Raw genomic sequence first — 14516 nt, 5'->3', positions numbered from 1 at the left:
CTGTTACCCTCTGATTCAAGATAAGCAGTGCCAGCTTCTTCAGCGTTTCTACACCTTTATAACAGTGTATGCCTACCATTTCCAGTCCACCCCCTACCAAGTATTCCAGCAACTGCACGAGGGAGGAGTGAAAACAGTTTTCTTTCCAAAACAGAAGGCTTTTCCATAGGAAAGGGAAAAAAAAAAAAAACCAAAACCACAAAACCCTGAAGTTTTACATTGTGTTTACCATGACAGTATTTTCAAACAGCAGCCACAGAAGCAACCCAGTAGAGTTTCTCATTTTAATTGCATAAAACCAACATGAATAAATTTTATCAAGCCTGTAAGTATACAGAGGTGTATTTTTTTTTAATACTTTTTGTATACTTTTATTTACAAAAGGAAAAATGAGCCTACAGTTTCAGGCCAAGTAAAAAGGACAAGGCTAAAAGTGGAAGAAGAGGCAAAAGAATGTATGGGCTTTTACTTTCAAAAAAGTATCTGGAAGTCAAACAGAGGACACACAGGGAAAGCTAACAGCCAGAGTGGCTGCTGATGCCCTTCAATTTGGAACAGCGTCTGAAAAACCAACTCTTTTATCCCTCACTTAACGTGTGGTGAAAGAGTCCAAAGTAGAGCAGTCCTTCAAACCTCAGACGTACTCGGGGGCACTTGGAAGCTTAGTAGCCATATTTTTCATTGAGATGAGTCTTGCCATCACCGCTTTGACCTAATGGACAAAGAGGAAGAGTTGCATTATTTTTCACCCCCCTCATCCAAGATAAATGTGTATCCAAGTACGAAATAGTTTCTAGGCAACACCAGTCAGACAAGCACAAAGAGGATAAAAAGTGAGACTGGATATTGCAATTCAAATTGTCTTTTGATTTATACTTATAATTCCTCTTAACCTTACTAATAGTGTCAAGATTACATCATACATTCCTGGGTGGTTTTTTTTTTTTTTTTTCTTTTTCTTCTGGTGTCCACATTATGCCAGCTTAGAAGATAAGTCTAATTATTAGCAGACAGAAAAAGGAACTCCCTCTTATGGACACACTCGCTTGGCTACCCCAAATCAGACCTCCAAGTTACTGAATCGGGTATTTTGTTCCAGTGGACTCATATGCCAGAGAAGTGCAGTCTTTCCACTGAAGGATGATTCACCAGATTGTAGTTTTCTTCAGTGAAATTTATTCTCATTTTTCTTATTCCCTTTGGAACCTATCTATATTAAAAGCCTGCAACAGTCTTATAAAAATTATAGTGATGAATCTACCAAATGAAAGCTAAGCTTTGAACTTACTATGAAAACCTCAATGCATGAAAATGAATTTTCCATTTTAGAGAAACTGAAAATTCATTGCACTGTTTAAGAATAACCTCACTTAGCTAAACACACTCTGGAACTAAAGTAAAAAATCTGTTCGACTTTAACATGTATTAGATGCGTGCATCAATTATTCAGTGTCTTTACCAAGGTGTTACCAAGACTCCTCTCCAAAACACATGACCCAAAGTTTGTATTCCAATGATTTTTGCAAAAATCTGCAAAGAAGATTTTCAGATTTCACAGACTTCTATGAAAACTGAGAATACTAAGATTGCTGGAGCATTTAATCCTAGTGAAGGTTTGAGCTTTTCTTTCAACTAGATCATCGTATCACTATGTGTGAATGGAGTTAGCTCTCTCAGGTGTTACAAAACTGAAAAACAAACTTCAGGTGTATCTGTCCATTGATATGAAGCTACTACAGATATATGGTCTGTATTTCACTGCATGACTTGCATGGCCATACAACAAATATGGGGCATAACATGCCGGAAAACATCAGGTCCTGGGTAAAGTATTCCTGAGTTACTTTTTTCCTCAAGAAGTTACAAGGACACCCTGACTACTTATTAGGTAGATTCTTGAGTTGTAAGACTAAAAACTGTAAGGAGATGGTTGATACCTGCAGGAGGAATCCATATGCAGTAGTCTGGGTCATCATCTGGGTACTGTGAGGAAAAAAAAGGTTGTTGGACCTGCAAAAGGAGAAAAGATTTTTAAGTGCTGCAACCCTCCAGCAATGTGTCACAGCCACTACATCTCTCATTAATTCAGAGACAAATACTGAAAGGTGAGGGTTATTGCTACAAGAGTCAGGGATGAAAACAATAATACAGAGGAAAGAAGAAATATCAAACCCTCAAATAGATCCAGTTTATTCCCAGTAGAGTCACAGAATAATAGAAATGCTGTTTAGATGGGACCTCTGGAGGTCATCCAGTCCAATCTCCCCCTCAAAACAGAACCACTGCCAACTGTCCACTTCTGGATAGTTTAATCTTGTCATCCTAATGTTTGGTAGTGTCATTTGACACAGAATTTCTTTATGTGGGGAAAAGCTTTAGAGTAGGATTTTCAAGAAGTGCTTTAGTGATTTCAACATGCAATCCCACTGAAAACTTTGGGTTTAAGGTGACTTTCAAACTGGAGTATAAAAGTTCAGCTGTTATGTAAGGATAACTTAGTTTGTCAAAAGAAAAGAAAACCCAATTTTTTCAGGTCTCACTGGGATCACTGAAATATTTAAAGCAAACCAAAACAGGTCACTTGCAATTCAAATGTTGACACAGCAATGTCTTTTTGTCCCTAGATTTTTAAGTTTTGCCACATCAGCATCATTTTCTCAACAATTTTTGTTTTCAACAACTGCAGGTAGCTATCAAAAAAACATTCATACAACTGTAGAGTGCAAGACTTAAGAGCTCAAAACGTAGCCAAGTTACTCAGCACTGATTTGCATTACTCTGTAATATCATGACACAGTCTTAAGTTATGCAGTTGAAGCAATTTTTCATTCCCTCAGAAAGTTCCTTCCCCAAATTAACCTCTAAAACAGTTCTTTTGGAAGACTAATGTTTTCCAAAACATTAGACTGCAGAGTTGAACAGTTTTTAAATGAGACTTGTGAACAGTCACTTTAAAATTGTTTTCCCAGTTTTACATGATTCAAAGTTATTCCTCAAATATTAAAAGAGGAAAGGAAAAAAAAAAATAGCTAACTTCTAGCTGGTATTTTCCATGCAAGATCTGAGCCCAAAGGCAGAGACAGCATGTGGAAAAAGTGATTTGTGATGGGAGAGAGAATACAGATAAGCCATCTGGCATTTGGAGAATGCTCAGTGTTAGAGTGAACTCTGTGCTGATGAGAGGTGATGACTTGACTGCCTCAGCATGAAAAGCTGCCTTATTCTCCCATATTCGTAGAAATTCTATAATGTGGACTTTAACAGTATCAATTTACTCTTGCTTTCTTTATCAACATGCTTTATAGGCCAGCAACAAGGGACAATTCTAAAGGCTGTCCGTTCCCAATTCTTGGGTCCTTTGCAAGGACTAACAAGGTGGCAGTTAGCACACACAGGCTGCAGGGAGTTAAGTTTCTTTAAGTAAATGGTGCAGGGCTAAAATTAGATGGCCACCACAAAGAAACTGTCATAATGGTCAGGACTCATGGCCCTTTGATGGCAGTCAGCAGAAGGGTGGGATGCACCCTAAAGGGAAGAGCCTCACGATAATCATTAGGCTAAGAGCATGGTGTCAGAGAAGTTCCTTCCCAGCTCCAGGAAGCCAACGATTGCCTGCGTCCCAAAATGTGGAAGGCTCATATACACTTTACATTTAATACAAATCCTTCCTTAGGAGGAACATTATCTAGTACATCCACCCATATTTAGTAATAATTTGGTTGCAAAAGACAATAATCTCTTAGACTCATCTCTTTCCACATCTTACAGAGAAGAAAGAGGTTTGATAATGGCAATACAGACTAGCTACAACTTTAGTACAGCATGTTCTGTGTCAGCCAATACACGCTTCCCAAGCTACTCTCCAAGGAAAGTTTTGCAATGCCATTCCAAAGGCCAGCGAGCACCTATGTTCTACAACACACAATACAGGAGAAGCAGCAATTAGCAGAGGCTAACTGCCAAGTGAAAAGGTGAAAAAAAATAATTTTGTGATTGAACTGAGAGCCTCTATCATGCTTGAAATGCTGTGCTTTACCTTTTCACTGGACACTCCAAAATCTGCGTCCAATGGCAATGTGTGGTTCTACATTTGGGTCTTAGTCAGCAGAAAAGCACTACTATGGTCAAGTCATACTCAATCAAATTGTTACTATTTCACTAAAAAAGAGCCTATTAAGTGATTTCCTGAAAGTCTTAAGCTGCAGGAGTCATAGTGTCATAACTGACCTTGTTTGAGCTATTGATTTGCTTAACTTTCTCAGATGTCTCTTCAGGTTCCTTATATACTGCCTCAGATGCTGGGAAGAAAGAAGATTTGTTTTGTGACACATCACAAATGACCAATTCTATCAGAAATAAAAATGGATACACCCAAAAGGAAATCCAAGACAGCTCACTGCAACAAAATTCATACTTAAGACTGCTGAACATCTTTTTGTTTTTCATAGGTTTATTAACTTACGTTTAATACACTGTCAGTCACCTACCTGAATGCAGTTTAACAAGGTCCTCTATTTGGGATTCTGTAACACACTTTAGTTAATGGCAGATGTTTATCTTCCAAAAGATACTCTCTATCTGTAATCACTGCAGTGATTGATTTAGAAGGAAAGAGTAGGAAATGCGCGGGACCAACACGCTTTTTTTTTTAAAAAAAAAAAAAACAAAAACCCAAACAACTTTACAGTAACATAGGTGAGAAGAATACAGAACAGTTAGAAGTATGCCTTGTTTTTCTGCCATTTCATCTGTGAAATACTAAGACTCTTGTGGCTTAAGTCTATGGATGAGATGATGAGGACAGGATGACATTCTTAACAGTCTGAGTTATGAAAAAATAGAAAACTAATACAGATCTCCTCCATGTTCAGTACACCGAACAGTCTTCCTTTTGAGGATCTGATTTTTTTTTTTGTGTACATGTAGAGGGGTCACCTGGGTCATTAACAGATTATTAGCTGGTTTTATGTAGTATTTGTCACTTTATAAAAGAAAGTTCTGTCCTTCTGTAATGTTAAGAGCTACTCCAAGAGAAAAAGGGGGGAAAAAAGCATTACGTTTATGCTCCTAAATTAAGATAATTTTTCTTCTCTTCTCATGCTATTCTTAAAAACAAAGGATCTCAAAGCAGTTAATGACTATGAAAAGCAAGGAGAACTGAAACATAGTTGAAGTGACCTGTCTTCACCATACACTTACCACTTCCCAAGCAAAACACAATCCTTCATTTCAGTTCTAGATTCTTTGGGCTCTAGATTAGGCTTAGTTTCCTTCTCCTGACAGAAGACAGTAAGTCTTTTAGACAGTTTCTAAACCCACATGCTACTGTACAATAGAGTCTAAACTGTACTACTCACCTTGAGATTTCTCTTGTGAGGGCCCCATCTGAGATTTATTCCTTAGTACCTTTGGCTCAGGCAGAAAATGAACCCCTGTAAAAGAAAAAAGGAAGAGCTAGGTGAGCATTCTGCAGTGACCCTGATGAGAAGAGCGTTAGCATTCCCGAGACAACATACAAAAGGGAACTCTTAGCTACATTTCTCTCAGGAAGAACTCTTCTATTGAAAGTCCTCCAAATTATTTCATCCACCATGTCCATCTCAATACAATATTAAAGAAAAACTTGTGAACAGTTAAAACATACCTTTTCAAGAGCAACATGGCCAGCATTCAGACAAAAATTTAGAATTAGGTTTCTGTCATAAAACACATCATTTACTGAGAAACATCATTACTGAGTTTTCAAATGCATCAAGCTGATGTCGAAAAGGAGGGATTGGAGATAAACCACACAGATATAAGGAAGATACCTCTCCATTACCACTTTAAAAATTATTTTTCCTCCTTACAAACAGATCTGAAGCTTTACACAGACATTTGTTTTCTTATTAAGTCACTCTCCCTGCCAACAACACATTGTAGTTGTTTTCATATAGACTCAATCTAATGAAAACAGGGCTTATCAAAATAGGACATTTCTTGAGTCCAAGAGATTTCTTCTGTTTCATCAAAAGCATGAAAAACTGACTGCCAAGCAGAGTTTCAGCCGGAATCACGTGAAACTCAGCTGTTGGCACAAAGACTATGGACTCATGGAAAAAATCTACGGAAAAGAAATCTTCTGGAGAACCTGTGACTCAAACCTTCGGAGAGTCATATAGCTCTGAAAAATCCAGCAGTAACAGACTCAGCTTCATTACTGGAAAAATCAAAACCAATGATTTACCATCCTGAAGGGATTCTAGATTCTTGTTATTGCAAGGAGAACCATCGGGAGCATTAGTTTCTTTTCCTGTTTCTTCCTCTGTTGTCATTTTCATTTCCAGGTTTGATGCTCTGCTGTTTATTGCATCTACTTCTTGCTCCTCCTCCATTTCTTCCTCTTCTTCCTCTTCCTCCTCCTCCGGTCCATCATCTTTCATTTTTAACAAGCTTTCAGGGATGTCTGGACGCTTAACAGGCAACTTCTGCGGGAGAAAGACTTGTGCATCAGTGCCAAGATAAATGGAGGTAGATGTCACAGATATTCATTACAGAAGAAAGCACACATATTACTGTCATAGAGACAGCTGGTAAGGAAGCACTCTCAGGATGAAGAATAGTTAGGTTTTAAGGAAAAGTTATTAGTAGAGATGGAAGATGAAAAAAGCACGTCCAGTCCATAGACAAGGAGTGCAGTCTTTTCATAAGAGGGACACTGGTAACTGAATCAATCTTGGACACAATCTTAGCTATAAGATCAAGAAAAACAAAAGGAAGTAAAGGACCAGCTGCTGAGGTATAGCAGCGGTTCGGCCTGATGTCCCCAGACTGCCTCTACTCGATCCACTGCCTTTTCACTCCCTAGAGACTGGCTGTACAAGAGCATAGAATGGCAACTGCTGGCAGCAAACAACATCCAACAGCCACTGCTTTCTGTCCTGTGCACCTTCCATGCCGCAGGCTTCCGCCTCCATGCTGTTTCCATGCATGTGAGAAGACATGGTTGACACCTACAGTCTCCATAGCCTTAGAAGGTGTCTGAGAAATAGCCTCTGACTTGCAGCACTTAAAAGTCCAACTTACCCCTAGGCTTCCAGTTTTCAGCTTGAATTTGCTCCCCCCTTTCATTGCACCAAAGAGAGGCAGCGTAATCTTTTTAGGCTTGCTCTCTGTTTCCAGACTGTAACTCCTGCTCCTAATAAAAATTAGATACAAAGGAAAACAGCGTACAAAGTCTCAAACAAGTACTATATTTAAAAATGCAAAAAAATCTGCAAATTAGAAGTAGATATATAAAAATCCTTTTATTTCTCTCTCGCTTACAGCATCCAAGGAGGAAGCTGCAGGAGATGACTCCTCCATCCTACATACATATTGTAGGATTCAAACACTTGCCATAACAGGAAGCAAAAAATAAATAAATAAGAAAAAAAAAGAAATCTATATCACACAGACTCCCTCAAATTTAATTGGACACACATACTTATACATGTATATAATATATATGTACATATACAAAAACACACTCGGATGCCAAACCCAAATTTAAGTTAATTAATTAATTAATTACTGCCACTAGCAAATGATGACCCCAGCACACGCCCTTTGAATTGCAGTAGCGCTGCCAGGCAGTAGTTTAACAGCCACTACACTTGACTTCCAGGTACATTTCACAGAGTGAAAGTGGTTTTCATGTTGTACATAATACCTGTAAAATTCTTCAGTTCCTTTTGGATGCAGTTTGGGAAAAAAAAATTAAAAAAAGCTGATACCACGCTTCCAATCCCTTCCCCCTCTCATCCTCCCAGCGTGGGCTTATCTTACTCCAGTGTTGTGGTGCATCTGCCTCAACCATAGATGCTGCAACAGCCAAAAGGTACAGTGGCTCTTTAAAGAGATGAGCCACGTCGTCTGGAAGGCCGTCCTGCTTTTGTGTTTGGAAAGCTGTCTATTTACTGGGCTTGCACAACTGCCCATGGATAACAACAAGGGTAAAAGTAATCATTTTACACTTTAGCCAAGACTTACTGGGGTTTCAGCTCAGGCAGTTCTGCAGGCTTGACAAGCTTTATTAACCCTTTCAGTCTCTGTTGCTCTTTCTTCAGTTCAAACGACCTCAAGTGAAGCTTCTTTCGTGCTACACTGTCTAAGGTGCATCCTGATTTTATTTCGGTCATGAATTCATCCAAGGAATCTTGAGCTGCTGGCTGGGACTGGACTAGGCAAGATAAAGGGAAGATACATATTGTTACAGGTGGGGAGATGAGAGCTGTACTCATCAAGTCCTACCTTTAGAGAATAAGGTATATAGGAACAACTATCCTCTCTGCAAGTTTCTGTTGAATGATGAAATAATGGAGGTTGTTAGCCCTAGAAAGATGAAAGCATTTCTCCTAACATAAGCCTGATAGTAAACTTTAATCCACTTACCTAACAAAGTCTCTTAAAACTGAATGTTCCTTTATGAGTAAATGTCTCTATTCTAGGTTGTTCATCTCACTTCAAGATCTGCTGTCCCTAAAAAAGTGGCTTACGGATTCTTTTTGTAGTCACAGACTAAAATAAACACAGCTACAAAGAATCCCACACCACTGCATGGGGAATCCCATTTTGGCTTTCCTGGAATGTTTATGTAATAACATTTGCAAAGCTCGAAATGAATCAACACATGATGCTGCCTCCTACCCCTGGACGACTGAGCGCAAACAAGAATAGTTTCATATGTTAGGCCAATCACACAAAATTTACCTTTGTTTTGACTGGATTTTCTAACAAGAAAACACTGCTTTGTACTTGAAAAAGAGCAACCACAGTCTTTTTACTTCACCTGATTTCAAATATTAGTAATTCTGTGCATATTTGACTAATTAAAATAAACCTCAGGAGGAAAAACTAAAGCTCTAATGACTAAGAAAAATAAATACAGAACTCTAACATGTGGATTTCAAATAACCAAACAAAAAAATCCAGGAAAACTCCTTTCTTGGGCTTGCACAATACTTTTTATATGGTGTTTTATATGTTGTTCAAAAATAACTTGGAGGCAAACAAAGAAAAATGTTGTTGCTAGAATTTTGACAAGCCTTTTGACAGGCAGTCTTCTGCCTTTTAATATTACATGAGAAGTGGCAAATCCAGTATTTATTTGCTGCATGATAAGCATTTATGTATATATGCACAAGCATAATTATGTGACCAATGAGTTATTTTCAGTTCTGCTTGAGCTAATTAAGTAGCACTTGAAATTTTAAATGTGTACAAATAAAATAGTGTAAGTTGTTGTTAAGAGCAGATATTCAAGCAGTTTTACGTGACTTAAATATTTAGAGAAAAGTCTAATAAGACTCATGTTTACAAATGGACTCAATTGAAAAGGATATTTCTGATCTAGAACAAAACACAGTTTACAATTTGCAAATACATGAAAGCTGCAACAGTAACTGTTCAAAGATATGTAGAATTAAGAGGTTTCAAAAGATAAGAAACAGTTGTAGCATCCACATCCACACAACTATAAATGATGACAAAACATGCCATAAAAGAACTTCAGAGAGAAATACTCTTCTTTTTCCTCATAACTATTTATATGAACCAAGACAAAAAACATGAATGAAAAGGTATTATTAACAGTCTGAAACTCCTAGCAGGCAGGAGCTGAGCAGAATAATCATTTAAACACCAAATTTCAAAAATACGGTTTAGTGTCTAGTCAGATAATTCAGAGCAATTAAAGGTATAGTTCCACAGCTCGCTTCTTTAGCTGGAGAACAGTGTAAGTGCTTCAGTCAGTGAGTGATCTTCAGCAAGTCAGATCACCCCTTCTTGCCAATAGGATTCTCTGCTTGATTCCACCAACACTGCCTAAGATCAGGTAGTTCAGCTTACAGGGTTACTGTTAGCATTTAGTATCTGTTGCAGCAGTTTTCTACACTATTGAAGTAAAATTTGACATTACTAGGAGGTGAATCAATCATGGCTATTATACTTTATATTCCAGTGAAAAAAGCTATAGGGCTATTTACTGCACCATCAACTTATTGATAATTTTCTTCTGAACAGGCAACCAAAGATGAGACTGAAGAGCTCTATGTATTTGATTTTCATTCAGCTGCATCAGTGAATGAGAGATACCAAGTCAGTCCATCAGTAATCAGTTCTGAAGTACTCCACAGAACAATTTGTGAACTCCGATTTTTTAGACAACCACTTAATTTCTCCAAGTGCTCGGCAAGAGGTGTTGCAATTCAGCCTGTCATTCACACATTGGTCTCTCTACACTCTTGCCCTTAGGCAACAAATAATCATTTAGCGCGAGCAAAAGTGCCTTAAGGTTTCAGAACTGTATGTAATGCAGCAGCTTTGCCGGACAGCTCATGACGGTGGTAAGAATCACCCATGATCAATATGCATGCTCCTAGCTTACACTTGTACTCAACATCTGTGATTAACCTGAAGCATCCAAAGAAATAAGAGAAAACACAAGTATCGAGAACACACATACGCAAAGTAATTGATGATGCAGTATTTGCTATGTTTTATCCTGGCCTAGTTCTAGGAAATTCCCCTCCAAACTGAATTACTCTGTATTGCAGTAAGTGCCGAGACTGCAATTTTTCCAAGGCTCTAAACTAGCTGTGTAACAAGTTACAATCTACCAAACCATGAATAACATATATCAGAATTATATGGTGTTAATAGAAGTCTATAAATGAACTGATTCTTCCTTCTCCCAGCCCCTGCTACAATATGATTTAACAGTCTTGAGAAACATTATCAGCAGAAACAAAGGCATCACAACATATGAAAGCTTGGAATTACGTATCTCAGACAATATAAAGCATTAGCTTCTCTTGCTAGTCAATCGTTAACTACTTATCAGAACAGTCATGCTGAAAACAATTCTTTCAAACGCACTGAACTGACCCATCAGTTAGAATGCTCAGTGGAACAGTACTGTTTTCTGAACAGTGATCCGGTATAATCAACGACCAACAAAAATGTTGATAGAAATGAGTTTTGGTGTGGAGCTGAATTACTAGAAAGACACATACTTGTATAATGCACAAAAGATAGCCCAGCTGTCAGATTGCTGCTAGGCTTCTTGGAGAGAAACTCTTTTGACAAACTGACATTGCAACCTTTATTAATGTCAACTCTGTTAAAAAGGTTTTTGTACGAAGAACCAGCCTAAACACATTTCCTTCATGCCTTCCTTTCATTCCACAAGACACCATCAGTAACAGAAAGTAAAATGTCAGTTGTTTGCTCTTCCCTTACAAATGGTTTTGTAGGAAGTGGAAAAAAGTGTTCCTCAAATTGGGTCAGTTTCACTAATGTGGGCAGATAAACAGTAATAATGCTCATCTTCTTAAGCTCCAGGAGCTTGTACACTCACCCCCTTATCTTAACTTAGATGTTGCTTGCGTTGGAAAAAGCTGCATTCATTAGCAAGTGACTATACACACATAGTACATAAACTATTGGATGAAGAGTGTAAGTATCCTCTCCAGCTAACTCAGTGACCTGCAAATCTTCCCACCCCTTTGTGAAAAGCAGACACTAAAAAAAAAAAAGCACTTAAGACAGAAATCCATCAGATATATTTTCATCTCTTTATTGTTCTTTATGGAAAGCACTACGATCAAATAAACTTCATGCCTTACCTTTCCCCGAAGCCTTCAGCTTCTCTGTTATCTCAGAAAGCTCATTTTCAGCTTCGTTTAGTTTTGTGACCTATGAAAGAACAACATACTTAGAAGATCTTTTTATCTTCTTAAAATCCTCTTTTAAGAGTTACTCAAACATCCTACCAAATTACCTCAATTCTTCTACTTCTGATCTTTGACCAGGAGTTTCTGGGCTGAAAAAATTATAGTCTAGATTGTTCCTAAACAACTTATCAGTCCCTTCACATACTGTTCAAATAATTTTCTTTCTGAAACACAAAAATATGTATAATGCTTCTGCAGCAATGTTACACCACCATTGTGATCGTCCAACCCTCCCTATCCCTGCTCCCCCTATTGTTTCTGTAGGACTCTTAGTTGTCATATGCCTGTCAGCCCAGGCTGCTTATTCTTTGAAGCAGAATGAGATCCTTCTTTAGGATGTGCCCTGTGCACATTATTTTCGATGCTTTAAAACTATTTTTAAAGTATCCTGTTATGGTATTTCATTCACCCGCTGCCGTGATCCACCAAGTAGAAGGCAATACTACATAGGCAAAAGAAGGTAGTATGCTTCCACTAGAATAAAGTAAGCAATATTTTCAGGTATGTATAGATATTGTCCATAAATCAAAACCCCACTATTTTATTGAGAGCTAAAGGTCTGAAATGATATCAGAGTTCAAGCTAACAGAGAAAGATCAGGAGATATTTTTGATTTTCCTTCTTAGTAATAATACATGCATGAGAGAATGAGTCTGGCATGTCATAATAATTCTTCTTACCAGGGAGTCATAAGTCTCTGGTTTTTCTTCTATTTTACCAGCTTTTTTCATTCTGTTCAGTCGTTTCTTTTCTACAGCACCAGTTCGATCAAGGAAGGTGTCATCATCACTGTCATAAAAATCCTCATCTTCCCAGTTCTTTGATTTCCTTTTTCTGGATACTGGGAAAGGTAAGGGAGAAGGCAAGAAACAAAATGATTTGCATACCACTGAGCAATAAAACAAATTCAAGGCAGCAATCTCAAATCCTTAATTTAGGGCTTTTAGAACGATCACAGCATTTGACTAGTTATTCACCTGCTTCTTGCCTCAGTACTCCCCGAGCATCGAGTAGCCTGCAAGCTTCCAGCGCGCACTGTATCATTGCTTCCTTCTTCTTTCCTGAATGGAGAACCTCCGCCACCAGCTGCTTCCCTGATGCATCATCCACAGGCAACCTATGCAGTTTGAAGGATCAGAGAACAGCTCAGATACAAACAGATTTTCACGGATGCTACTCAGATATTTTATTTATCACGTTGGCATGGTTCTTTCCATTTCACTCTAGTCTTTTTTTGTGGGTTAAATATTTTCACTTTTCATTTCATACAGTACCAATCAAAACACAAGCATGGATTTCCCAAAGCATGCAAGTAAATTTTTATTTCACCAGTCCAAACAGTTCTTCCTATGTTCATTCCATTGGGAATACAGGAAGTTAAAAGGTTAAATGTCAATCCCCAAATAATTTTAAGCATCAGTATCTTGCATCCATGCAACACCAGTTACAAATATCTTCCACACTGAAGCAAAGGTTTCTTAAGCAGTACAATCATTGCAATGTTGTACCTATCCATTTGAGACCTATCCTGCTAACTGAATTTCCACCTCCCCTTCTCCGGTCTTATAGAAGAATGATGTTAGTGGCCTCTTGCAGGAACTCATCAAGAACTGCCTTATACCATAAAAGAACTGAAATTGGGTATACAGTAGAATGAATGATTCTTTTTCTCTCTCTCATTAGGAATTGAAAGATATTGTTTCCTAGTTTCTTCTCTCGTATTTTAATTCCCCATATTTCCCAAAACAAAGGGATCTGAAAGAACCTAGACTCTTGCTTTCCCAATTTTCATCTCTAAGGAAAACCAAATGCTGCCAGACCAGAAAGGAGTGCTGACACTGAACTAGCCGGAGTGCTGACACTGAACTAGGCACTGATCCTTGAACTTCTGTCTCAGTATCAGGGCCTAGGTACAATTCCAGCTGGCCTCCTTGCCAAGTGTGACAAGACAATTAATTCCTTCAGCTTTTGTTTGTTAATTCAATGAAGTCAGCTTCTATGTACAAAAGTGAATGGATATATACATACTTGATCCTGCATAGCCAGCTATTGTGGCCACGATCATCATATTCATATTCTAACTCTTCTCCTACAGAGGAAAAGAAAGTTGATGTAGTAACCAAAATTGAAATAAGCAGGAATAATCTTTACAGCAGAGAAGAATGTCACGGTTAAACAAAAGAGATAAAATGCCCTTGTTACATATCAAAGGACTGAATTTGCCGCCTTTTTTTTTTTTTAAGCCATGGGATCTTCAGTTGCTATGATGCTCATTTGGTTGTTTTTCACAATCAAGGCTTTTTCAGATCAAAAAAATCTCTAGAGTGGCCTGTTCAGGAATATGTAGTTCAAAGAAAAAACAATCTTGCCTCTGTATGTATTAAAGTAAATGACATTGAAGTAATGACAGTTTGCAATCTGGATTCACAGATACTATTTATCTTGAAGATTAATTTTTCACTTTAGCAAATAAGTGAGTCATCTGTAAGTTTCGCTAACAACGGTCAAAAGTTTAGACCAATTCATTATTGCCTTTTGTCTTTTTTATACCTTCCAATTCTATCTCACAATCATAGCCATCTCCAAACAGAACAGTCTGGAATTTGATGGGTTTGGATTTTTCAGCACAGCTTCAGAGCATGGGTGTGGTTTGAGTGTCACTCCAGAGGAATACAAGGTGCTCTCTGCAACTCCCAGTTTAGGAATTAGTAACCAAGTCTCAATATAGAATGGTGAGCTAAGTTTTAATTAATCCCCCCCACC

The 14516-nt window shown here is 38.0% G+C and overlaps 1 protein-coding gene across 1 annotated transcript; it reads right to left on the bottom strand.

The window, feature by feature from the left end:
- Window positions 1–270: 270 nt before the first annotated feature.
- SLC4A1AP (solute carrier family 4 (anion exchanger), member 1, adaptor protein) lies at window positions 271–13837 on the bottom strand. The gene is made up of 11 exons (XM_009581392.1): window positions 13782–13837; window positions 12731–12870; window positions 12434–12594; window positions 11646–11715; window positions 8011–8200; window positions 7066–7174; window positions 6227–6467; window positions 5358–5432; window positions 4228–4298; window positions 1938–2010; window positions 271–712 (listed from the first exon to the last, which is right to left on the bottom strand). Exons 2-11 carry the CDS (start codon window positions 12795–12797, stop codon window positions 663–665), a joined length of 1107 nt encoding a protein of 368 aa, XP_009579687.1. The 5' UTR covers window positions 12798–12870; window positions 13782–13837; the 3' UTR covers window positions 271–662.
- Window positions 13838–14516: the final 679 nt, after the last annotated feature.

Source organism: Fulmarus glacialis, unplaced genomic scaffold, assembly GCF_000690835.1.
Source record: "Fulmarus glacialis isolate BGI_N327 unplaced genomic scaffold, ASM69083v1 scaffold48717, whole genome shotgun sequence".
Classification (NCBI taxonomy): Eukaryota; Metazoa; Chordata; class Aves; order Procellariiformes; family Procellariidae; genus Fulmarus; species Fulmarus glacialis.
This window is presented reverse-complemented; position numbering and strand designations above follow the sequence as displayed.